The sequence below is a fragment of the Rhineura floridana genome, chromosome 6, assembly GCF_030035675.1.
Source record: "Rhineura floridana isolate rRhiFlo1 chromosome 6, rRhiFlo1.hap2, whole genome shotgun sequence".
Lineage (NCBI taxonomy): Eukaryota > Metazoa > Chordata > Lepidosauria > Squamata > Rhineuridae > Rhineura > Rhineura floridana.
Genome location: NC_084485.1, coordinates 83,403,122 through 83,427,445, shown reverse-complemented (window position 1 = coordinate 83,427,445; position 24,324 = coordinate 83,403,122). Strand labels below are relative to the sequence as shown.

The 24,324-nt window shown below is 42.1% G+C and overlaps 1 protein-coding gene across 2 annotated transcripts in view; it reads right to left on the bottom strand.

The window, feature by feature from the left end:
- The window catches only part of ZSWIM5 (zinc finger SWIM-type containing 5), a 170,125-nt gene extending 167,612 nt beyond the window's left edge, over window positions 1-2,513 (bottom strand). The window contains exon 1 of one of the 2 annotated variants that reach the window (XM_061632780.1): window positions 1,236-2,513. In XM_061632780.1, coding sequence (XP_061488764.1) covers window positions 1,236-2,136 — 901 coding nt within the window. In that variant the 5' untranslated portion in view covers window positions 2,137-2,513. The remainder of the gene's footprint in view (window positions 1-1,235) is intronic. The other variant, XM_061632781.1, reaches the window with a different exon arrangement.
- Window positions 2,514-24,324: the final 21,811 nt, after the last annotated feature.

Below are 24,324 nucleotides of genomic sequence, written 5' to 3'. Positions count from 1 at the left end.
AACACTAATTTTATTCACCTCCACCAACAATGTGCAATGCATAAAAGCAGATTTCAGGGAGAAAACAGGATGGGAGGAAAACAACCTTTGTCACTCACTTGCAAGTCCCCTGACAAGGCTAGTAATAATGAACCTTGCGTTGAATGTCAATAAAGTCAAGGACTTCATTTCCATTTTCAGTTTCCAATGGAATCCATATTATGTATATACTCACACATGAAATGGAATCTAGTAATGATAAAATTCCAAACATCCAGGCACTAGTCAAAGTTAAACATTTCTTACTATTTCCCCCTTCCTTCTAAAATAATCCAATTTCTTACATTCAATTTGGAGTATTTGGACAGAAGCAATAGATAGTTTTCCAATGGCAAAGACCAATAGTAATGCGTGCTAACCCAGCTTTCCCTATAGGTATCCTCTTCCCAGGGGGGATCCTCCTTTTTATCCTCACCTGGCCTTTTGAGGGGGGGGAGGGAGAGAGAGGTTTTGCATGCTAGTAAGGCTATGGAAGGCAGTTTGATAAAGAGTTTTAATCATTTCTAAACTGTTAAGGTCTTTAGATGATGGCAGCTGTTTAATCCTTTTTAAAACTTCACCCCAATATCTCCTTCCCATCCTTTAGCAACACCCCCGTTTATAAAAAGAAAATGAAAGTGATAAAAGCTGCCTCCTCAACCCACCACAAAACAGGGCTTGCTTGCATTTCTGAAAAGGGACATTCTCGCATTCCCTCTTCCAACCTCCACCCTCCAGGGTGGTGAGTGTGGGGGAGATACTGTCAAGCAACAAACAGACCAGACAAAAGGCTGCGATTGTTGGAGGAGGGGGGAGGTCTTCAGGGTCTTAAAGCACAGAAGCGCAGAGATAAGGACCTGAAACTGGTGAGAGAAGAGATGAAAAGAGGGGGGTGGGGAGAAGAGGAGGAAAAGAGGGTCGACGGAGAGGGGACAATATGGGGGAAGGGATGGAATTTGACAGGAGGGAGAGAGGGAGGGAAAAGGGCAACCGGTAGAAGGAGAAAAGGAAAGCAGGAGAACAGGATGACGAAGCAGAGAAGTCTAGGAAGAGAGAAAGAGCGACATAAGAAGAAAGAAATTAGGAAGGAAAGGAGGAAGAGGAACGGGGGGGGAGGGGAGCCAGCAGCCCAGAGCGCGGCGAACGAACCGGTGGGACGCGCCGGAGAAGGACAGAAGGGGCGGGCGGTCGCCTTGCTCGCTCAGTCGCTCACTCACCCACTTGCAGCACGTTGTCCACGGCGCCCGTTTCCAGCAGCCGGATGCCTCTGCGGAAGGGGAGCCCCTCAGTGACGGCGGCGCTGACTGGGGCGCCCGGGGCCGGATGAGGGGCAGTGCCGGGCGCGCCCGAGAGAACGGCTGGGCCAGTGGTTGCTGCTGCCGCCTGGCTGTCCTCACTGCTGCTACTGCCGGCGCCCGTCCCATTGCCCGCGGCTCCCGCGCCGCCTCCCGACGCCCCGTTGCCACCAGGGCGCCCGGGCTGGAAGCTTGAGTACATGCAGATCTGGCGCTCGCTGCGGGGGAAGCTCCAGTAGACGATGCGGCGCTGGACGGGCTCCGGGATGCGCTGGAAACGGCCCTCCACCCGCTCGAAAGCCCAACTGCCCGCTACCCGCTTGGCCGCAGCGTCCAGCAGCGACTCGGGCTGCAGCAAGGGCAGCAGCGTCCCTTCCGGCCCGCAGCTAGGCCCGGTGCCAGGCCCGCCCAGGGGGCAGCACCCCTGGGCCCCGCCGCCGCCGCCACCACCCCCGGCACGGGCTCCGCCGCTCGGCACGGCCGCTCCGACAGGACCCCCCGGGCAGCCTCCCAAGGGGGGCACTGCCGCCCCCATCACCCGCGAGCACAGGCGCTTCGGGCCGGGCGATCCCGCAGCGAGCAGCGACGGCCGGAGCAGCTCCTCTCCCTCGCCTCCCTCCGCCATGGCTGCGTCCGACCCACTGAGCCCCAGCCTGTGCCTGCCTGCCTGCCTGTGAGCGCGACGGGGGGGTGGTAGAGGGAGGAGACTGCGGCGGAGAAGGGGGGTGACGGAGGAGAGGAAAGAGAGGGCGGACGGGTACCACGGCGTGGGCAGCCGCCCCAGACAAGGGTGTGAGTTAGGTGTCACGTGGCCCCTCCCCATGGAAGGAATCTCTCATTCGGAACGTGTAACACCCCCCAATTGCCCTCTTTCATGACTTCAACCTGCGTAAGTGGGGGGGGGACTCCCCCTATACATTTCCTCCCCCTGCAATCACTTTTTCACGTTCTTAATATAACTGAGGGCTCTTAAGAGTAGTTGGCTTTGAACAGCATTAGTAAGTACACCTTCCTCTGGAAACAACCGTTTAGATGCGTTTTGTTAAGTGCAAAGAATGCTTTTGTTCGCCGAGCAGGCTGCACAGTTAGCAACATTTCGCAGGGATTACTTTGCGCCAGGGGCTCTGTTTCGGCATCTGCTCTCCGTTCTCCTTCAAGGACTGCGTCCTGGAATATAAGAGATCAGACTGCGAAGAGCCTCTCAAGACGAGAATGTCCGTATCTGGCCAATGAGTCAGACGCTTTGTCCCGCTTTGCCTACCTAGGAATAAGCAGCGTTTCAAGGGCGGATGGCACACGGGTGCTAGGCAAGAACCTCTTCTTTTAGAAATGCAATGATTTAGTAATCATTGCTCCTCTTGACCTCACAATCTGCAGCATCACACATGCCACTCACATAACCTGTGTGCCCCTTGCAATGAGTCTTGTAGCTTCTCACAGACCCCTAGGAAATAAAATAGATGTAGAGCCAACGTTAATACAGAAAGACTTAAAAACAGATATCTCAAGGAACAGAAAGCTATAGCCCCCATATTTTACAAGACAACATACTGTAGTTCTATAGAACCTCATAAAACCAGCAGTCACTACCTCTGCTCTATGGTATCCCACAAAACAAACAGCACCGCAGACCCTCCACCTCCAAATCCATCAAGGTCCCATCCCAGACACCTCTCAGTGAAGGAGAGGAGGATTAATGGCATCTCCTGATTCTTTAAGAAACAAGTAATGCTTAAAAGAGAGCCAGTGTGGCATAGTGGTTAAGGTGTTGGAATACAACCTGGGAGACCACAATTCGAATCCCCACACAGCCATGAAATTCACTGGGTGACCTTGGGCCAGTCACTGCCTCTCAGCCTCATGAAAACCCTATTCATAGGGGGGTCGCCATAAGTCGGAATTTACTTGAAGGCAGTACATTTTTTAATGCTTAAAAAAAACTTCATTTGTACAAAGATGAACACAAGGGAAAGCACATTGTTTTTATAATCTGTAACTGTGTGGGCATGCTGCCACATGTTAATTGAGCACTGTTTTGAATATATCTAGACTACTATAACTTGCATGCATTAGTATTTGCACACGGATCATATGCAGAGATAGATGTGCCTGAGACTACTGAAACAAATTGGTTTAGGCATTCCTAACTGCTTAGGATCAGGTAGAATCACACAATTTATCTTCATGCAAACAGTGCTTGTATCAAAGTATTGTTCTGTAAGCAAATTAATGTGCACAACAACACTCTAGTATCTTTAAATATACCTCTCACTTCATTGAATTCAAGGCAAGTCCTTATATCAGTTGGTCTGTATGCACTGCTCCTCACTCCAACATATGCATTGAGACTGTCTGTTTCAGTGAATGGCTGAAACTAACTCCTACCACATACTGTGCAAACTCATTCATTTTCTTTTCATCAAAGCATGCGTGCATGCACACATACACAAATTATCCATAGCCTTGAACAATACACATGTAGGCTCCAAGACCAAAATCAAATGTGTATAGAAAGAATGGAAAGGTATAATATGTTGAACTGGTGGAAGACTGAATTTTGTAGCTAGGTAACATGGTGGTCAATGCATCCATACTGTATGGATAAATTATACTTCACTTAATTTTGATAACTGAATAATCTCAGAGGGCAATATAGATTTTAAATATTACTATTTCCTTTGATAGTAAGTGTAAAAGCTACACAGAAAATATTTCTTAGATACAGAGAAGCCCCTAAGGATGCATTCTCGGATTATCAAGAGATATGCACACCGTATTGCATCACAACAATATAGGAAAGTAACTTCTATGCATCATCAGGCAAAAATAAGAAGCAACACTGCACCATTTTAATCTGAAACTTCACAAGCTAGTCCAAGAGTATGCCACAATTATATACACAGGAGATCATGCCACAAAACACATTATTATTTGGTGGATGAGTGACACTGCCTTTCTGGGGGAGAGTGCTGTGAGCATAAGCCCTGGCAAAAGCTTACTAGAGTCAATGTTGTTCTTATCAGTACAAAATTAATTTTGGGTGGCAACTGTAGATCTGCAAGGTCTATTTTTCAGTACTTCAATATCAGCTGAGGTCCTGCTTCATATACAGGCCCCATTTGCACTATACATCGTAACCAGGGCCGGCACCAGCCTGCCCCGGAGCACGCAAGCATGCACGCCCCACATACCTACCTACCTTTCCCTTGGTGAACGCTGCCCGTGCTGTGTGCGCATGCCTGCCATCAACCAAGATGGCAGCAGGGACATCAGCCCCTTAGGGAAACCTCAGCCGCCATCTTAGTTGATGGCAGGCTTGTGCCCGCAGCGCAACCAACATTTATGTCAAGGGAGAAGTAGGCGGGGCAGGCGGGTGTTGCGGCCCTGCGCAGCAGTAGGGGGGTGCCTGGGAGCTCCCTCTCACCATCCGTGGCACCGTCGTGAACCAACGCTGCCACGGATTGCAGAAGGAAGCACTACCCACCCACCCTAAGGAGGGGCCCTTGGCCAGGGCCCGACCTGGCCACCCTCTGGTGCCAACCCTGATCGTAATACTTGTAAACAGGCAAGGCTCCCCCCAAAGAATCTTGGGAAGTGTAGACCCCCTATCCTCTCACAGAGCTACAATTGCCAGAGTTCCCTGGAAACAGGGATTGCCTGTTAAACCACTCAAACCACTCTAAGAATTTTAGCTCTGTGAGAGGAGTAGAAGGACTCCTCTCAGCACCCTTAATAAATTACAGTTCCCAGGATTTTGAGGGGGAAGCCGTGACTTTTTAAAGTAGGATGCTGCTGCTTTGAATGTATACTGCAGTTGGGGCCACAGTTTCAACTAACCTTGTTCCTATTAAAAAATTACATCCTCTGCTCCTGGTAGATGAGCTCTTTAAAAAGAAAGGGTTCCAATCCAAGTAGCAGCTGCTAAAGAAAGGGCTAACGTCCCTATAACAACAAGTTTGCTTTACAGTTTGCTAGTGTCTCCAGTACTTCAGGCTTTTGTTGTGTTGGCTCCACACATTTTATTTATAGATTCCATTTTAATCCCAACTTTCCTCCCAAAGGAGACTAGGGTGTCATCAATTAAGATTCTATCTTTAATTGGATCCATCTTTGCAACTGGAATGTATGGCACATCTGAGGTGTTCTGCTGGTGTATCTGTCATCTGCCAGCAGTGTGTAGGGAAAGGCCATAGATGAATGGTAGAGCATCTCCTTTGCATGCAGAAGGTCCCAGCTTCAATACCAGCATCTCCAGGTAGGGCTGAGAAAGATCCCTGTCTAAGACCCTGGAGAACTGCTGCCAGACAGTATAGATCATACTGAGTCAGACAGAGCAATGGTCTCGGTAGAAGGCAGCTTCCTATGTATTTTGAGTTCCACCAGCTTCATGAGGCTTCTGCCAAATCCTACCTATAGCCCCTCAGCTAGTGGACTGTTAACATAGGAATCCCCCTGAAAACAGTCAAAACAATTATATGGGGGGGAGTGGCTAGCTCCACTGCCAAGATGGCTTCTTAACCTTGGATCTCAGTAATATTCCTCATTTATTTTTTACTGCAAACAGATGATCGTCTATACTTTTCATGGCCTGTGAGTAGGTTCAGTTGGGGGACTTAGAGGAGATCATAAATGCTCTAGTTCTCCTAGCTTTTAACATCCCTGTTCTGTTACATAGCAACTTTTGACAGCTCAGTGGGTGTGTATGTATGAAACTGACACGTTCAACATGGCAACTAATAAAGTGAAGGCGGGAAAACTGTCAAAGGCCACTGCTGAACTCTCTCTGGCAGATTTAGCTGCACAAATGCAAATTAACCTTATGGATAGTTGGCAAGCTGCTCTCAAACCCCTTGAACAGTCATTTAAGGATTTGACCACCCAAGTTGCAGAGATCACTACAACCGTTGATTAAGCTTTTGAACTGGCTTTAAGATAAAAGATCTGAACAGACAAGTTAACAGATCAAGTACTAGATCTCCAAATTAAACTGGAATATTAGCAGGATCATGATTGCAGGAAGAATCTGCACATACAGAAAAAGGAGATATGATTTCTTTTATTGTTGAATTTCTTATGCAACGTCGCCTTACAGAAGCTGATATTGAAAGGGCTCACCATGCTCTGCACCATAAATCACAGGATGGTGGTCCCCCTAGGGACATTGTTATTCACTTTGAGCAATTTTCCAAGTGAGAATTAATCTGTGCTACACTGCAAAAGCTTAAATGGATCTCCTATGAAAATGCTGAATTACAGATTTTTCAAGATGTCTGCCCCGATACCCTGCTGCACTGCAAGGTTTTCAGGCCATTCACTAAGATTCTGCAAAAAGCTATCCCCTACTGCTAGGGTTATCCTTTCAAGCTTATGGTTCATTGAGGAGACCATTTTTATACAGCTTCAACTATAGGTTAAGCATCTGTTTTATTACACGATCTTGGGCTTGAGCTCCTGAACCTAGAACATAAGAACATAAGAAGAGCTTGCTGGATCAGGCCAGTGGCCCATCTAGTCCAGCATCCTGTTCTCACAGTGGCCAACCAGGTGCCTGGGGGAAGCCCGCAAGCAGGAACTGAGTGTAAGAACACTCTCCCCTCCTGAGGCTTCCAGCAACTGATTTTCAGAAGCATGCTACCGTGTGAATCCCCACACAACAGAAATACACTTTCACATTCAGCTGAATGGTCTAGCCGAAAGAAGCAGGGTGCTTCTAAATCTACACCTTCTAGCCCTTCTGCAGATCAAACTGCTGGCTCCTCTTCCAAACTTGACCGAATTTTCTATCAGACAGCCTCCATTCTTTTTATATGTTTGCTATTTTGAGGAATGTTGCTGCTTAACTTTGGACTCTTTCTCTGCCACTATCCCAATGTTGGCAGAGTCAACCTGTGGGCAATCCTGGGATGTATTTCCAGATTGTGAGGCTGCAAAGTCAACCCCACAATATGGGTTGACCAGTTGTTCTAATTGTTTAGCTCTTGTTGTGTTCTTAAATCTTTTTTGGCACTCTATGCCCTCTCAGAGTCATATTATTCTTCCCATTCTCACCAATCGAACCTCCAGCTATAACAAACTTAGGAAATGTCTGGACTAAAACTGTTTTCCCTTAACTTGAATGGATTGGGGACTCCTGTGAAGTGTGCTAGAATTGGAACTTTATTACGGAAGACAGATCCTGATATCACCTTTTTGCAAGAAACTTATCAAAAAGAGGTATCCTCTAATAAACTTAAAGGTCAATGGATGGGTGATTATTACACAGCTTGTGGATCATCCAAATCCATAGGAGTTGCCATTATTATAGCTTCTAGATGTCATTTTCATGTGGCAGAATAACTTTTGGATCCCAAAGGACACTAATTACTTATTTGCGGTTCTATAGGAGACTCATAACTCTGGCATCTATCCATTGCCTGAACACTCAACAACTCTCCTTCTTGCTTGACACCTTAACTTGTCTTGAAACATTTGCTGAAGATATTGTTGTTGGAGGCAATTTTAGTTATGTTCTGCACTATGGTAAAGATAGGAGTGGAGCAAATTGCCCCACTCCCTGTCCTAAGGGCTCATTCACACAGGAGCTGAACTTAGTATTAAAGACACAGTTTTTGCCATCACAATAGATTTGCAAGGTTCATACTTCCTGCCTTCCAATCTGCTGTTTTCCATTCACACTAGTCAGTGTTCCTCTTGAAAGGTTTAGTATCCCTGTTTCCTTTTGGCCCCACCCCCAATTTTACATGTTTACTCCCTCTGGAGTATCCATATTGCTAATGGAGAAGGGGAGGGTTTTTTTTGTCAGTTTAAGTGTTTCTTGTCAGTTGTTGCCTCTCCCAGCTGAAGCAGGGAGAGTGTTGGGGTGCAACTGACATGAAACTATATGAAACTGACTAGAAGGGGAAGTGAGTGAAAGGCAAAGTAGGCAGGGGCTGCTGCAGCTTTTGCAAGCAGCAGAGAGAGATAGGGAGCTGGTAATAGGGCTTAAGAGAGCCCGCCTACTAAAAAAATTGAAGAAAAGAGCATACACAGAGGAGCGCAGCGAAGCTGAGATGGTGTTTCCTTTCCTTTTTGCATTATAATAGGATTGTTTTGATATGGATTTAAAGGGGAAATCTGCACCCTAGCTTCTGGTTGCCTGCAATGTCATGTGAACCATGTGAATTAAAGGGGGATGCAAGTAGCACCAATCTCACAGTAAGTCACTGTGGGAACAAGCCCTAACTCAGACTTCTCCCTTGTAATAGACAAATTAGCTTTAAGAGATATTTGGTGGGAACGTAACCCAACAGAATGCAATTACTCTTTTTACTCAAAAAGGCATAAGGTTTATTCATGCATAGATATGTTCCTGACCTCCAAAATGCTGCTCCTTGCTGTTGTTGATGTACACATTGGTCCAATTCTAATCTCTGATCACACCCTTCTCTCATTTGTGGTAGATTTGAGGCAAAATGGCTCCTGCACTGCTGCCTGGAGACTCAGTACATTCCTCCTACACCAAATATATTTGGTTAGCAAACCTAAGGAGTCACTCTCTGAATATTTTAAGCTCAACATCTCCCCCGATCTCACTCAGGCATCAGTGTGGGATGCTATGAAATCAGTAATGAGAAGTTTGTCTATTAAAGAAGCTTCCATACAAAAAAAAAGCAGGAAGCTGCTAGAACAGCTCTTTGCAGAAATCTGTCCTTGAAACAGCCCATAAAAACAAGGGTGGCTCTAAGATATACCGAAAGCAAAACGTACAGAGCTGCAGGCTTATGACACAGACACTATTCATAAGTCTCTCGTTTATACAAAATAGCGATACTTTGAATTCAGAAACAATAATTCAAAGCGCTTAGCCAATGCAGTGCACAAACGGAGACTGAGAAATGTTATTTCTAGTGTGCTGTCTCGCAAAGGCAAAAAATATTCAATCGTGATTGATAATAGTTCTGCATTTACTGATTTTTACACTAATCTGCATGCTACAGACTCACCAGAATATTTTTCTATTGACACATTTTTAACAGAGCTTCAAATTCCACCATTGAGCCTGGAACATAGAGAATACTTAAATAGTCCTATTCTTTCTGAAGAACTAGAAGTCCCTATAAAACATCTGAAAAAATGGAAAGACTCCAAATCTTGATGGCTTTGGTGCAGAATTTTATAAGACGTTTAGTGAAACCTTCCTCATCTACAAGCACTGATTAATGAATTATGAAGGGAGCTAGGATCCCAGAGACCTGGAAACAAGCTAGAATAGTTATCATCCCTAAACCTCATTAAGATCCATGTTCTCTGGGGTCCTATCACCCAATAGCTCTCCTGAACCAAGATGCTAAGCTATTTACTTCAATAATGGCTCAGAGACTAAATGACTTTATCTCTAGATACATTTGCACCAAACAAACAGGTTTTTTTTCTAAGTGGCAACTTTCAGATGCTGTAAGATGGGTTCTCAATATTGTCCATCATAGTTCACGAACAGGCGCTCCTCTTGTACTACTTCCCCTAGATGTTTTCAAAGCCTTTGACCTTCTTTAATGACCTTTCCTACTCCACTTATTAACTAAGTTAAATTTTTGTCCTTACTTCCTTAATGTTATTCATCAGTTTTATTCTGGTTCTCAAGCGACAATTCGTATAAATGGATTTGATTCCACTTTTATTAATTTAACAAGAGGCACCCAATCAGGGATGCCCTTTATCTCCTATAGTATTTGCAAGTGCAATAGAAGTACTGGTCAATATGCTTAGAACAGACCCTAATATTAAAGGTTTGGTTATTAATGGCCAAGAGCACCTTATCAACCTCTTTGCGGATGATATACTACTATTTTTATAAGAACCTCATAACTTCATCCCACAGCTGCAAACCCATTTAGCTAACTTTAAAGAAGTGGCGGGGTTAGAAATCAACTACAGAAAGTCAGAAGTTTTTTGCATCAGTTTCCCCTTACGAGCGCAGGCTCACTTGAATGATGTATTTGGTCTCCCGCTGGTGTTTGGTGGCTTTAAATATCTAGGGGTAACTATTACGAAAGACTTAAAACAATTTAAAAAGTGTAACTCTCCCCATTTATCTTCCTGAGACACTCCTACAGGAATGGCAACAAATACTTGACTCTTACTGTGGTAAACGTTCACGCTTAAGTAAAGCAGTTCTGTATTGTTTGAGTAATGAGGTTTTGGCATGCCAAATCTGCAACTGTATTACAAAGCATTGCAGATTGAACAACTAGCTCAAATTATTCATTTTAATCTAAGTGTACCTTGGATTTCAATGGAAATTACTACAGACATGAAATGCCCATCAGCACAATCACTATGTAACCACTGTCTAAATGTGCTCTTTCCTCAATCACATGCTCTTTCTTGAATGCCACCTTGAAAATCAGGACTCTGTTGGTCTGCAAACTAGTGCCTTGGCCGTCCCCTCTTCTTCCATTCCTAGTTCACTCCAAATTTTGTCACATTGACAAATATAGGCAATTTGAAGGTTGGGAGCGGAGGGGATTGCTAACGATGTGAGATCTGTTTGATCGAGGACGTCCTTTACAAATTTCTCAATTAGAAAATGTCTCTCTGGGTTAAGAGTCAACTGGTATAGAATCTTACAAGTATCCTCCTTTATAAACACAATTTACAAAGCAGAAGGTTTGCCACATTCTTTGACATCCTATGAAGCCCTGTGTAAACAGGGAACTTCTAGCCAATAAGTGCTATCTCTATAATGTGTAGCCTCCTATTAGAGTTTAAAGATGGAAAATAAAATTTGGCATGTAAAGCTTGGGCTAAAGATCTGGGGAGGGAACTCACAGAAGAGGAATGGAGTGATATATGGGAAGGCCCACACTCAAGAGCCACCTCAGCCCTCATAAAATAAAATGCTTTGAAAATTATACTTCGGTGGCACCTTACTCTGGTCAAACTGACCTATATCAACTCCTCCCTTTCCCCTCTATGCTGGAGGGGATGCCCGATCCATGGCTGTTTCCTACATTTATGGTGGGACTGTAATAAAGTGAAACAATTCTGGAGTGATGTTTTTCTTCGTTGTTATACGCAGACGATCTGGCCCTATTCTCCTTGAATAAGATCGGTTTAAATAGAATACTAGCTTGCCTGGAGGAATACTGCCGGAATAACAGCCTACAGATAAACCATTTAAAATCTAAAATTATGATTTGTGGGAAGAACAGGAAATCCAAAAACAAGTGGTCCCTCAATGGCATCCCTATAGAGCAGGTTCAATCCTTTAAATACCTTGGCATAACACTCAATAATAACCTTTCATGGAAACCCCAGGCGGAGGTTATTAAATTAGCTAGTGCCAGAATAACAGGCCAATTAAAAAAGCTTTTCTTCACCCGTGGTGGACAGTTAATTCCCCCGATGATAAAAATCTTTATCGCTAAAGCCCTTCCTAAATTGTTATACGGGGCAGAAATTTGGGGTCATGCTCTTAAGCCAACTTTAGAACCCATCCAAAACTTATTTTTAAAACAGATCTTGGGCCTCCCCCGAGGAACACCTTCTGCTCATGTAAGAGCCGAGACGGGACTCTCCACTTTGGCAGCGAAAATAGATTGCGCGGTACTAAGGTTTTGGAGGACAATTATCCTTCTCGATGAATTTTCAATTGTAAAATCATGCTGGCAAGAACAAATACAATCTGGAGGATGGGCCCATACCACACTAACGCTAATTAATTTTTATAACCTTTCCCCCAGTAATCTCTTAACCCTTTCTCCAAAGGACTTGAGAAACTGGATCTTTAATTCCCATGAGGTTCAGGATAGGCTCTATATAGTGGCATCTCCTTTCTCGAGATGGTTCCCATCTTTTAAATCAAATCACGTAATTGCCTCTTATTTCACTATACTTACTAACCCGAAGATACGGAAAGCTTACACTGAAATCAGATTTCAGACTATGAAAACAGCTTTTTTGGAGGGTAGATACAATGGGATCCCAAGAACTGAACGTTGCTGTATTTGTGGTAATAATGAGATCGAGGATCTTGCCCATTATATTTTAAAATGTCCTCTATATAATGCCCCCAGACATAAGTTTTTATCTCCCTTTATTAACTCTAGAGCTGGGCTTTCCTCTGACGTTTTAATAGCCGACTTGTCAGATAACTATGGAGTAATCACTATGGCTGTAGCCAATTTTGCCCTTGCTGCAAAGCATATTAGAATTCAACATTGTAAAACCCAATTGCAATGAATTTTAAATCGTTTCATTTTATAGAGAAGCCAACAAAATTGTATATTTCATTGTATGGTTTATTTCTATTTTATTTATTTTATGGAAACATGTATGCTATGGCCCATGGCTAAAAGCGAATAAAGTGTTGTTGTTGAGTGATGTTTTTCAAATTGCTAGTAAAGTTCTTAAAGCTATAATTATCCTGTATCTGGCCTTGGCACTTCTTTTCCTTAAAGGGGGTTCCATTGTACCTAAAACTCAGATGTCTCTCCTATACAGATTCCTACTTGCAGTGAGACTTGAGATAGCCAAAAATTGGCAGGAGGCAGAAAATGTATTGATAAAAAATTGGTTTACCAGTCTTTGGCAACTTGCACTAGATAAAAAGTTAACTCAAGAGCAAAAAAAAAGCTTGGGAGGAGACATCCTCCAATACATTTACTCCAATATGGTATCCCTTCTTATGTTATGCTATCAAAGATGGGGCAGAAGCGAGACCACCCTCACCATTAACTCCCTTTTGGTGGGATGTGTACCCTGCTTTTTAATTCCATTATTCTGCTGTCTGGTATTCTTTCTATTTTATATATAAAGCTTCTGTTGCTGAATGTACTCTTTTTCTATTTTATATAGAGTGACGTGTTTATTGTACTTTGATTGTTTTACTGGTTTGTTACAGAAATCACAATACAACACTATTCAATATATATGTATTATTGCTCTTTCCCGATCAAACCCACAAAAAATCCTTGTCCTGCTCAGAAAGTTTAACTAACATGTATGAAAGTTCAACATGTCCCAAGGTTTAGTTTCATTACATCAGAGCAAGTGATCATAACCAGAACTTATCAAAGCTGTCTCACATTTGGCATTCCTTCTCAAGCTCGCGTTGAAAACTGAGCAGGTGAGGAAGGAGCAGGTGGGATTTTATTAAACCAGCGGAAACAAATATAGGACATCTGTCACCGATAAGAACACTGGTTACTAATGAGAACTTAGCAGAAATAAAGCACTTGAGGTCCTGATAGAAAATACAGTTCATTCTAACTACCCTTCTTTTTCAGCATTATCTTCTATGACAGCTGGTTCAGAATTATTTAAAAATATTAAATGGTCTATAAATACTTTAAATAAATAAATAAAAGCAGGTGTTCCTGGCTGTCACCCATAAGATGCATAGCTGTACAAATGCAATATGTGATCTGGATGATCTTGACTATTAGCTGACAGCAGGCAAAGGTGTCCTGAGAATATATGTTGTTATAGTTCTGTCTCTCTCATACTAAGGGATCCAGAACTGGCCACTATCTAGATAAGAGACTGAGAATCCTATGGGGTGCTGCTTTGGTCCTGAAAGGAAGGATTGGGGGGGGGATGTAAAAATAAAGTGCTTTTTAGAGTTGTCATCTACAAAATCTTTCCTTAGCAGTTACTAAGGCTGCAAGTGTGACTATATGAATAATTAATTATGGGAGGGCTGGCTTCAGGGTTGAGGGGAGCCTTGACAAAGTGCTATCTGGTGAGCCTCCTTCTACATTGGAGGACATCCCAGTCAGTGGTATATCGGCGGCGGCAGAAGGTAGCTGAATTTCCCATGGTACCATGGAGCACTCTGTGTAGTATCACTTTATGGCACAGTAAGACATTTAAAATGGTGGCTTCCCAAACCCAGTCCTGTATATACTGGGGGAGGGAGGGGGCAGGCATCAGCTCTAGTGGGCCTTAACAACTGTCCAAGGATGAAAGATGCTAATGCTGGGTTTAATTATGTGCATGATTCAGCCAAAAATAAGCAGGGTTGTTTTTTAAATCCCATTTATGTTAATGAGAGAACTCTCTTTGAAATCAATAGGACTTAAAGCTGCTTTCCTTTGGTTGGATAGTGTCCCATGTTTTACAGATGAACACATGCTTAGCAACTGTGAGCAATAAAGCTGATGACCAAACAACAGTGCCTACAGTAGGGATGGAAGAATCTGTCAATTTTGGTTCTCTCATTTCTAATTTTTCCAGTCTTAAATTCAGTCCTCCACGTTTCCGCAGACTTTTTTTTTAATCCTCATTAAAATTTTAAAGGATTTTAATGCGAATGTCTCCTAACACATTTTGTACGCAGTTTTCACTAATGTACATATTTTGCAAGCAATTTCTCCTAATATAATGCATGTTTGTGTGTTAGTTTCACTAATTTTAGCATTACACATTTTCATTTAATATTTGCATTTTGTAAATATTGTTCAGTTGGAGAACTGCAACACAAAATTTGCATAAGTGCGAATTTCAAAGGATAGCTGTGTTTTGGTTCTCACATTGTTTTGGAAAGTGCGAATTTGATAAATTTGTCTTTAAATGTGAACTGAATCTAATTTCTCATCCATCCCTAGCCTTCAGAACTCTACAGTGTAACAACATCGAAAATCATACAGTGCCATTCTGTGCATATTTCTTCAGAAACAGCTCACACTTAAATTCAGTGAGGTTTACTCTTAAGTATGTGTGTACTCAGCAAGGCAGGTGCCAGAGGGTGGCCAGGTCAGGCCCTGGCCAAGGGCACTTGAAGGGCCCCTCCCTAGGGTGGGTGAGTAGATTTCCCATTCCATGATCCACGGCAATGTCGACTCCCGACCCAGCCACAGATTGCAGAGAGGGAACTCCCAGGCACCCCCCACAACTGTGCAGGCCTGTACACCCCACCTACCTCTCCCATTGGGGTGAATGCTGGCCGCACTGTGCACATGCCTGCCATCAACCAAGATGGTGACTGAGGCTTCCCTAAGGGGATGTGCCTCTGCTGCCATCTTGGTTGATGGCAGGCATGTGCATGCAGCACAGCCAGCGTTTACAGCAGTGGGAGAGGTAGGTGTGGGCAGACACCATGGGCTCAGGGCAGGCTAGTGCCCAAGGGCCGAGTCATGCCTGGTGCCGGCCCTGGCACTCAGTTTGTTGGCCTGAGTGTAAATTTGAGTTTAGGGGAAAGAGGAAGTGGACATAAGATTGCTAAATGAAATCTAAAGACATCTTTAGAGGAAGAATCACTTTCTCCATCATTTTGCCCTACCTAACATAATGGTCTTCAATCAATTCACTTTAAGATTTTATTAGTTAGTACAATCACTAATATTCATCTTAATCACAGATGAGTAACAGCTGTAAATTAAATAATACAGGAGAAAGAGGATGCTTTCCCATATTAAAGAGAAAATCCTGTTAATCTTGTCTATGTAGGAAGTTGGATTTAGAAATTAATTTTAATCACTACAGTTCAAACGGATATATTATTTTAAAAGTGTAACTAAAGGAGTTGTGGGATTAACTTGCATAAGATACTACTCAGTTTAGAAAGATTCAGTCCCATCAAGAAGGAAGCATAGGGGTTACTTCTGTGCTGGCCCCAGAACTAGGAGCTCATACTTTGAGCTTTAATTTATTAAAAGGTAAGCCTCTAGCACTTGTAGAACTAGACTTACAATCAAAATGTGCAGGCACTATTCTACCCAATTGCTTTTTTATAACTGAGCAGTAGCAAGCTTGGGGGGGAGCTATACTAGAGATCGGGGTGGAGGGGAAGGCAGCCTGCAATCCCATTAACATGAAGTAGGGCAGTGACACTAAAGTGTAGATAAAAGCTGATAACATTTGTTTTACATTCTGATCTGTCCTAAAATATGTGAACTAGAGCCTGAGAAACTGGGAGAAGCTTCGAAATGGCTACTTCATAAGATTTGTACACATCTTTCAGACCAGTTTCTTTGTGAAATCTTGCATCTGAAAAAAATCTTCAAGTCTCCTTTGGAAAGAATATGTGAACTACTCCTACTTAGTGTACTAATTGAAATTTACAACACACACACACAAATTGCAAGTATCTTCAGTGAAGTGGGAATAGCAGCTCTACAGATTCTTTGTACTCTGCCAAAGACTCTGGCAGAAACTGAACGAGGTTTCTGTAAGCGAACAGTCACCAAAATTGCAAGTATTCTACCATGGGGCAAGAACAGTTAAACTGCCTAAATATTTTGTCTATCGAGTGTGAGCTTGCAAGGGAAATTGATTGGGGGGATTATTGATTTTGCAATGAAACAGGACAGAAAAAGAAAGCTTTAAAGTGAATTGGTTTATTTATAAAATGTTTGCAGCTGTGTTGGTTGGTCTGTTAACAACATCAACAGGATAATACCTGAATTAGGACCAAAAAAAAAGTGTCAGCAAGGTTGGTAGGTCTCTTATTCCGGCTTTGTTATGTCAAACAAAAACCTGAAAAAAGGGGATGTTGGAGGCATGGTAGAAAAGCCCCAGTGTGGGCTATCACATAACTTCAGAAATGTAGAAAATAAAATAGAATTAAAATAGAAACTTTTATTTAATGACTCATCAGACTGCATGTGTGTGGAATGAGACTGTAGAATGTGTGTGGGATGGGGCTGTGTTACAGGGTTTTGTTTTTTTCAAAAAAGATTATTGGGCCCCCGGATCTGAACTTGCTCCCATCTTTAAGTGTTTTTAGCTAATGAGTGAAGTCACAGCTATGAAGGACTGATGGGTGCAATAGAACAATATTAAAGAGTCATGCAAGAATCAGGGAAAAACCAAAAAGGGCTTCAAAATGAATTAGGATGTCTTTTCTCCGAACAGTGGAAAAGGGCCTTCCAGGTTCATTTTAATTATAATTAAAGCAATCATGTTTAAAAGCATGAGTTCCTGCATTCTTTTAGATATTCTTCCAGCCACATGGGAGCTGTTTAGGAACAACATGCAGAATGGAACATTTAAATGATTCAGCCTCATGGTTGTTGGTCAATTCAGATTGTCTTTCAACCATGTGCTTATATCACTCAAATATTTTCCCAGCTGTACAGGAGCTGTTCATGGATAAGCAGGAAGAAGAAAGGGCACCTACTATCTCTATAGATATGACATAACAGGTCTCCTCATATTTGAGCATCTAGAACACATAGAGCCTTACATATAGGTTTACATAAGGAATTTATTAAACTTAAGCACCCAACTCCATTTAAAGATTTGTGCAGAGTGGAATCACCTCTATTTGCAGAACAAGCTAATGGTTCTACCATGTTGGCAAGCAGCTTATTAGCATAGCTTAGTTGGGTTCCTATACCTTTGCACTTTTGAGAAGAAAGTGACAGCACTGGAAAAAAAAGAGCATAGAAGCACTGGCTGCCCTCCTCCCCTAGCAACCATGGCAATCACCACCACCACCACCCACACTCACACAGAGCAGCATGCACAGAACAAGTCGATCTGTGCAGTGATGGGATGACATGTCCATGATGCCACCCTATGCCATCACATAGACAACTTGCAAGGCACAAAGATACTACAGGACCCTCAGCAGTGTCAGCCACTCTGATGCCAATAGGCACCCAGTAACTGTAAGGCTCCAGGGATCATTGCAATCAGAGATTTGGATCTTACACCATTCATGTACAGATGGCAAATAATCACCCTTGCAATACACCAAGACAAATAGAAGGAAGGAAAGTATAACAGAATACCCAAACAACTTGCTTGGGAGGAGGTATGTATAACAAATGCAAATGCATCCCCAGAACAAGGGTACAAATTCTGTTCGAGCAATCAGTATTCCAGTTATAGCAACCACACCCACCTCTGTTTCTACAGAATGTGGTATAAATTATTACTATAGAATGCATTCCATTATGGAAAAAAAGTAGGAAGACATTTATTTAAACAAGTGAACTTTGTTTTCACTGTCGCAGAGTGGCAAAATTGGAAATGGAGAGACTGAGTGAGCCTTTATGTGTTTGAATCTTTGCTAAAGATTACACCTTCCCTACAAATTAATCAGACAGAGACTTTAAGCTTTAAAATAAGAAATAATTACTTTATTCTGGAAGTACATACTTGATAGGAAAGAGTTCTACATCTAGTTAACTAACTAAGTTGGAGATGCAGACACTAAGCCTAGTGTTTGCCCTCATGCTTGGAGGAGAGGGAGAGACAAAGAGAATATGTCTGCTCTCCCTCTCAAGAGAAAGAAGAAGAAGGAAGGAGGAAGGAGATGTGGTCAACATCCTATGCATATCAGTCTAGCAGGAAGGGAGAGACAGCAGGAGATCAAAGGATAGGTATTAGCCTAGCAATCAGGAGGTCTACTCTCTAGCTACCGTTTTTAACCCTATGCAGCCTCAACCCATAAGTTGGAGTTGAACCAAATATTCCAGCATTTACCACATGAGGAAAAGCTCTACTTTTCAACAAAACCACATTTTCAGCATTGACATGAAATCTTATGAATGGGAGAATTAACTCACTGTTTGCAGTAATGTTATTTTTGTGTGTGTGACTGTTCCAAAAAAGCCCAGAATGAACCTCTTTCCTTTTGTTCTCATTTTGATTAGGATGATGACATATTCCAGAAATTGCAGTGGGGAATCATTTACTCAGTCAACATAATTTCCAAGGGAAGTGGTATCAACTGGGATACAAAATAGATGGCACAGGATGCCAGGGAATCCTTTGAGCAATTAAATTTTTGCAGTACTCTGTCTCCAAACCATAGCCCATATCAGTTGTCCATCAATAGACTATAACATGGAGAAAAGTACTAGCCCAACTTATTAACTGAAAAGAGGCCTGTTTTGCTATGATTTTCAACTCTAAACTTTGGCCAAACATGTATATTCCATTTCAATGCCATTAAAATACATGCACAGCCTAAGTTCTTGTTTAAAGTATGTTGTCATTATTTTATGAGATATTGGACTTAGAAGTGGGGTGGTGGATGTTTTCAGCCACCATTTTGAAATTAGACCACACTGTAAATCAACAACCACTTTCCCAAGTTCTAGGGGCCATGAAACAATCACAAAATAACTTCTGATAGATGTATTTATTTTTGTGCATGGTTTCCATTGGAGTATGTGAAACTGCAGGAGAGTGCTGTAAAGTGATTGGCCCAATAGGCCCATGCAAGACACATTGCTAAAAAGAGTAAATGTATCCACACACACAAACAGCTTAAAGTTGCATATGCTATTTTTTATAGGTGCACATTTCAAAATTATTATTATAATTTAAATAGAAATACAATTCACTAACAGCTGTGACCTGTAATGTTATATTTATAGTATTGAAATGGTTTTTGTCTTGCTGTGACATTTGTTGTTTTATTACTGCTGTTGTATTATTTTATTATGAAATTGTTTTTGTAATTGTTGTTTGCTTTTGTTGTAAGCCACTTCAAGTACTTTTTTTTTGTAATTCATTTTGAGTTCCTTTTTTGGGGGAAAAGCTACTAATAAATATTAATAAATAAATAAATAAAACTTGTGGTTTAAGAACATAGCTATAGCCACAGAAGTTTCTATCAAACTTTAAAAAGCAGGGAAATTGGGAGGCTATAATGACTGCACCAGGAGAGCAGGAGACCTGACCTCCTCTCTGAGATATTGTACTGGCCTACAAATTTGTCAAAATGCAAACACAATTTATGTTGGTCTTTCACAGTACAATGCACTTCCTGTGCAACTTGGAATAATTTAGCAACATGTGCCTCTGAACATATGTTGAGTGCTAGCAACACCTGCAATCAGCCCAAAAAACAGAAACAAGACATGTACTGTGCTGGTCCTGTTTTAGCAAGGAGGAAGCAATAATACAAAAACAGTTGATGTAGTTCAGATATTCACTTTAAATATGTTTGATTTACTTTGCAATTTTAGTGAAGTTTCCTATGGTAAATTATTTTATTTTATTTTGCTAATATGTGAAGTACAGCAAACTTTGTATAATTTCCACTACAAAGCTCCAAAACCACTTGTGGAATTATATGCAAATTTCTAGGTGTCCTCTATGTTTTTAATGGACTATGCCCACCCTTTTTCTTAACTGGAGAGGTTTAAGCATAGCAGGATGAACACATGTATCTTGGTCAGGTCAAGTTTGCTCTAATTCTTCATTCTTCTTCCACTCCAGGCCTTGGGGAAATAACAATTACCACCACTTCTCTGAAAACTTGAATCTTCAGATCAAAATAAATTACACTATATTCACTAATAGGCAAAAAAACTTGCGTTTTAAGAATGTACCTATAACCCACAGATATTTCTATCAAACTTTAAAAAGTTTTTCACAGTCCAATCCACTTGCTGTGTAGCTTGGAAGAATTTGGTAACATGTGCCTCTGAGCATATGGTGAGTGATGGCAATACCTGCCATCTCCAAAGATGGAGAATTATATTTTTGTACAGTAGGGCCTCGCTTATACAGCGGGTTAGGGACCAGGCCCTCGCCATAAAGTGGAAATTGCCATAAAGCGGAACCCATTGACTATAATGGGTTGCGTTGCGCAAAAATGACATGAAAATGCCGCAAAATTGGCTTTAAAACAGGGAATTTCTCCTAATTGAAAGCTGCCGCATCAGCGGAACGCCATAAAGCGGGGCCCTACTGTATGTTTGTTGGTGTTCTTACTTTGCTTCTTTCCTGTGTTACTAATGTTTCTACAGATAATCTAAACTAGAAAATTTTATTCCCCTCATTATTCATCCTAGAAATCTGTGTCAAATTTATTTTTATTAATTTCAATGCCTTTTTATTGGTCAGTGTCATATGATGGTGAAGACAGCCTTTTGTATTTCAAATCGTTGGTTATGTTCTATTTCTATTTTGAGTGCATTAACAGTTGAATCTGAAACTGCAGTTTGATGTAAATTCAGAATGATTACAATATGTTGCTACTTCAGCAATGACTTTAGCTGTTGGAAAAAAGAGGATGCATGTTTTCAGCCTGCTATGTTTAAACCACTTTATTTAAGGCAAGGTGGGCACGGTCAATTAAAAACATAGAGCACACCTAGAATTTTGCTAGAATATATTTCACCTCCCACTGTTTTATCTTGTGCAAATTGAGACACTCCTGAGGTCCATTGGAGACTATTCTGCAGAAGTCAATGCCATTATTCCACAATTATGTTTGGAGTTTTTTTAATGTAAATTTTGCGAAGTGTTGCTGTACTTCACATATTCACAGAAATAGAAACAAAAGAAAATGATTTCCTATAGGAAACTTCACTAAAATTGCAAAGTAAATCAGACATATTTAAAGTGACCATCTGAACTATATCAACTGTCTTAATAATGTTGCTTCCTCCCTGCTAAAACAAGATCAGCACAGCACATGTCTTGTTTCTATTCTTTGGGCTGATTGCAGGTGTTGCCACCACTCACCCTATGCTCAGAGGCACATGTTACCAAATTCTTCCAAGCTACATAGCAAGTGGATTGGACTGTGAAAGACCAACCCAAATGGTGTTTGCATTTTGACAAATTTGTAGGGCAGTCCAACATCTCAGAAAGGAGGTCAGGTCTCCTGCTCCCCTGGTGCATTCACTATAGCTGCCCAATTTCCCTGCTTTTTAAAGTTTGATAGAAATATCTGTGGGCTATAGGTACATCCTTAAACCGCACTTTTTTTGGCTATTAGTGAATTTCCCTGCTTTTTAATCCAAGAGGTAAGAAATGGGATCCTGTCCAAGTTTGCTAAGAATGGATTGATCATTTGCATGCTTATTGAGTTCAGTGGGATTTACTCCCCTGCAATCACGTTTGGGATATGTGAAACTGACCACAGGGGATGAGGAGGGGAGGAAAGGCAGAGGGGAGGACTGGGATGGGAGCAGGCAGGAGGGGGAGGGGAGGAGAAGGACAGGTTTGATCATTTGCATGTTTATTGAGTTCAGTGCGATTTACTCCCGGGCAATCATGCTTAGGATAGGTAAAACTGAGCAGGGGGGAGGGAGGGGGGGGGCTGGAGTGGGCAGGGGAGGAGAAAGAGGGGGGAGGAGGAAGGGAGAGGAGAGGGGAAGGAAAGGCAAAGCAGGTCCGATCATTTGCATGCTTATTGAGTTCAATGGGATTTACTCCTATGCAATCATGGTTAGGATAGGAAAAACTGACCATGGGGGAGGAGGAGGGGAAGGAGTGTATTGGAGGGGGGCAAAGGAAGGGGGAGGGGAGGGCAGGTTTGATCATTTGCAAGTTTATAGAGTTTGGTATTTACTTCCGTGCAATCATGCTTAAGATAGGTAAATCTGACCATGGGGAGGAGGAAGGGGTGGGGGAGGAAGGGGGAGGGGGGATTAGAAGGGGATGGGGAGAGAGGGGCAAAGGAAGGGGGAGGGAAGGGGCAAGAAGGAGGGGATGGGAGAGAGAAGGGAGGGTGGGTTTGATCTAGGGTTGCCCAGAGCTTGGAAAAGTTACTTTTTTGAACTACAACTCCCATCAGCCGAATCCAGTAGCCATGCTGGCTGGGGATGATGTGAGTTGTAGTTCAAAAAAGTAACTTTTCCAAGCTCTGGGGTTGCCAGGCTCAGGGCCTGAGAATGATTCTGTATCTTCAAGAGAAGAGAAAATTCAGCCAAGTACAGGTTTTCTTGCAACACTGTAATAGGAAAAGCCAGAACGTACAAAATAGACATACAAATACATTAGACATTAAAAATCTGAAAACAATTATAATAAAATCTAGTCCACCCCAAAAGCCTGCCTGAAGAGCCAGGTCTTCAAGGCCCGGCGGAAGCTCATCATAGAAGGGGCAAGTTTTAAGTTTTAAGGCAAGTTAGTACATTTTTGCACTCAGGGAAAGATGACATTTCTGGCCAAACGCTTCCTTGGGCTTCAGGAGAAGAGAGGAGAGATGGAGGAGGGGAAAAATCGTTTTCATCTACACATGTGGGATGTTATCATAGACTCTAGTGTTATTTTTCATAAATTAATTAAAAATCAATGATGACTTTAAAACTTATGATGATTAAGCCTTGAGTTTGGGGCAACCTCAGGGATTTGATTAGAGATACTCTACTATCATCTCTGATTTTTTTATGAATTTCACCAAATTATGAGACCTTCCGCAGAAAAAAGTCCAAGAGACTTCTTGAATTTTTTACTCTCGTTCACTTTAAACTTGTGGATTCTCGGGGGGGGGGGGTGTATCACCACAAAAATTCTCATGGTAGTAGAGCAACCGATTCTGAGTCCAACGGTATAAAGCTTGTCAGTTTTTGTTTTGAATTGGGGCTATACAAAGCATCAGAAAGGGGTGTGTGTGTGTGTGTGTGTGGTATTTTCATTTAACATGGTGGAATGTGAAAAATCCATGCTGGCTATAGTATACAGCCACTCTCATGTCTGTATAATACATTGCACCATTCTGGGAAAGACTGTGACCAAGTATGCATTCTCAGTTTGCTGCCCAGGTTTTAAATGGTGATGGGCAACTTCAAGGCCCCTCCTGCTTTTCCATTTTATGGCTCTGTCATGATCTTTAAACTGGTCTTGGACCAGACAGACCTTCAAATAGGACTCCTTCATATAAAGGACTGTTGCTACCCTACTCCATCAACTATGAATGCTCCTTAGAAATGTCCTCAGAATTCTTTGCAACATGCAGGGGTTCTACGGCAGATGTGCAAGGAATCGTCTGCAAAGAGATCAGTGTGGATGACAATTTACACAGGGTAAGAAATTTGAAATCTACTGCCTTAGCCTGCAATCCAATACACACTTATATCAGAGTAAGTACCATTGAACCCAATGGAGCTTTCTTCTGAATAGACATGGATTTTAGCCTAAGTTTCTTAGTCTGTCAAATACAAATATTAAAGCCTGCAGACTTACTTTTAAGGCATTGTATACATTTTCTTTTAGGATACTGACTGAAAGATCAAATTAATTTAAATATGTATTTTGCTTTATTGCTCAAGGCAACTCGTATTAATAGCAATGTTCCCCATGTTGGAGAAAATACACAGGAGACACCACTGTTCAT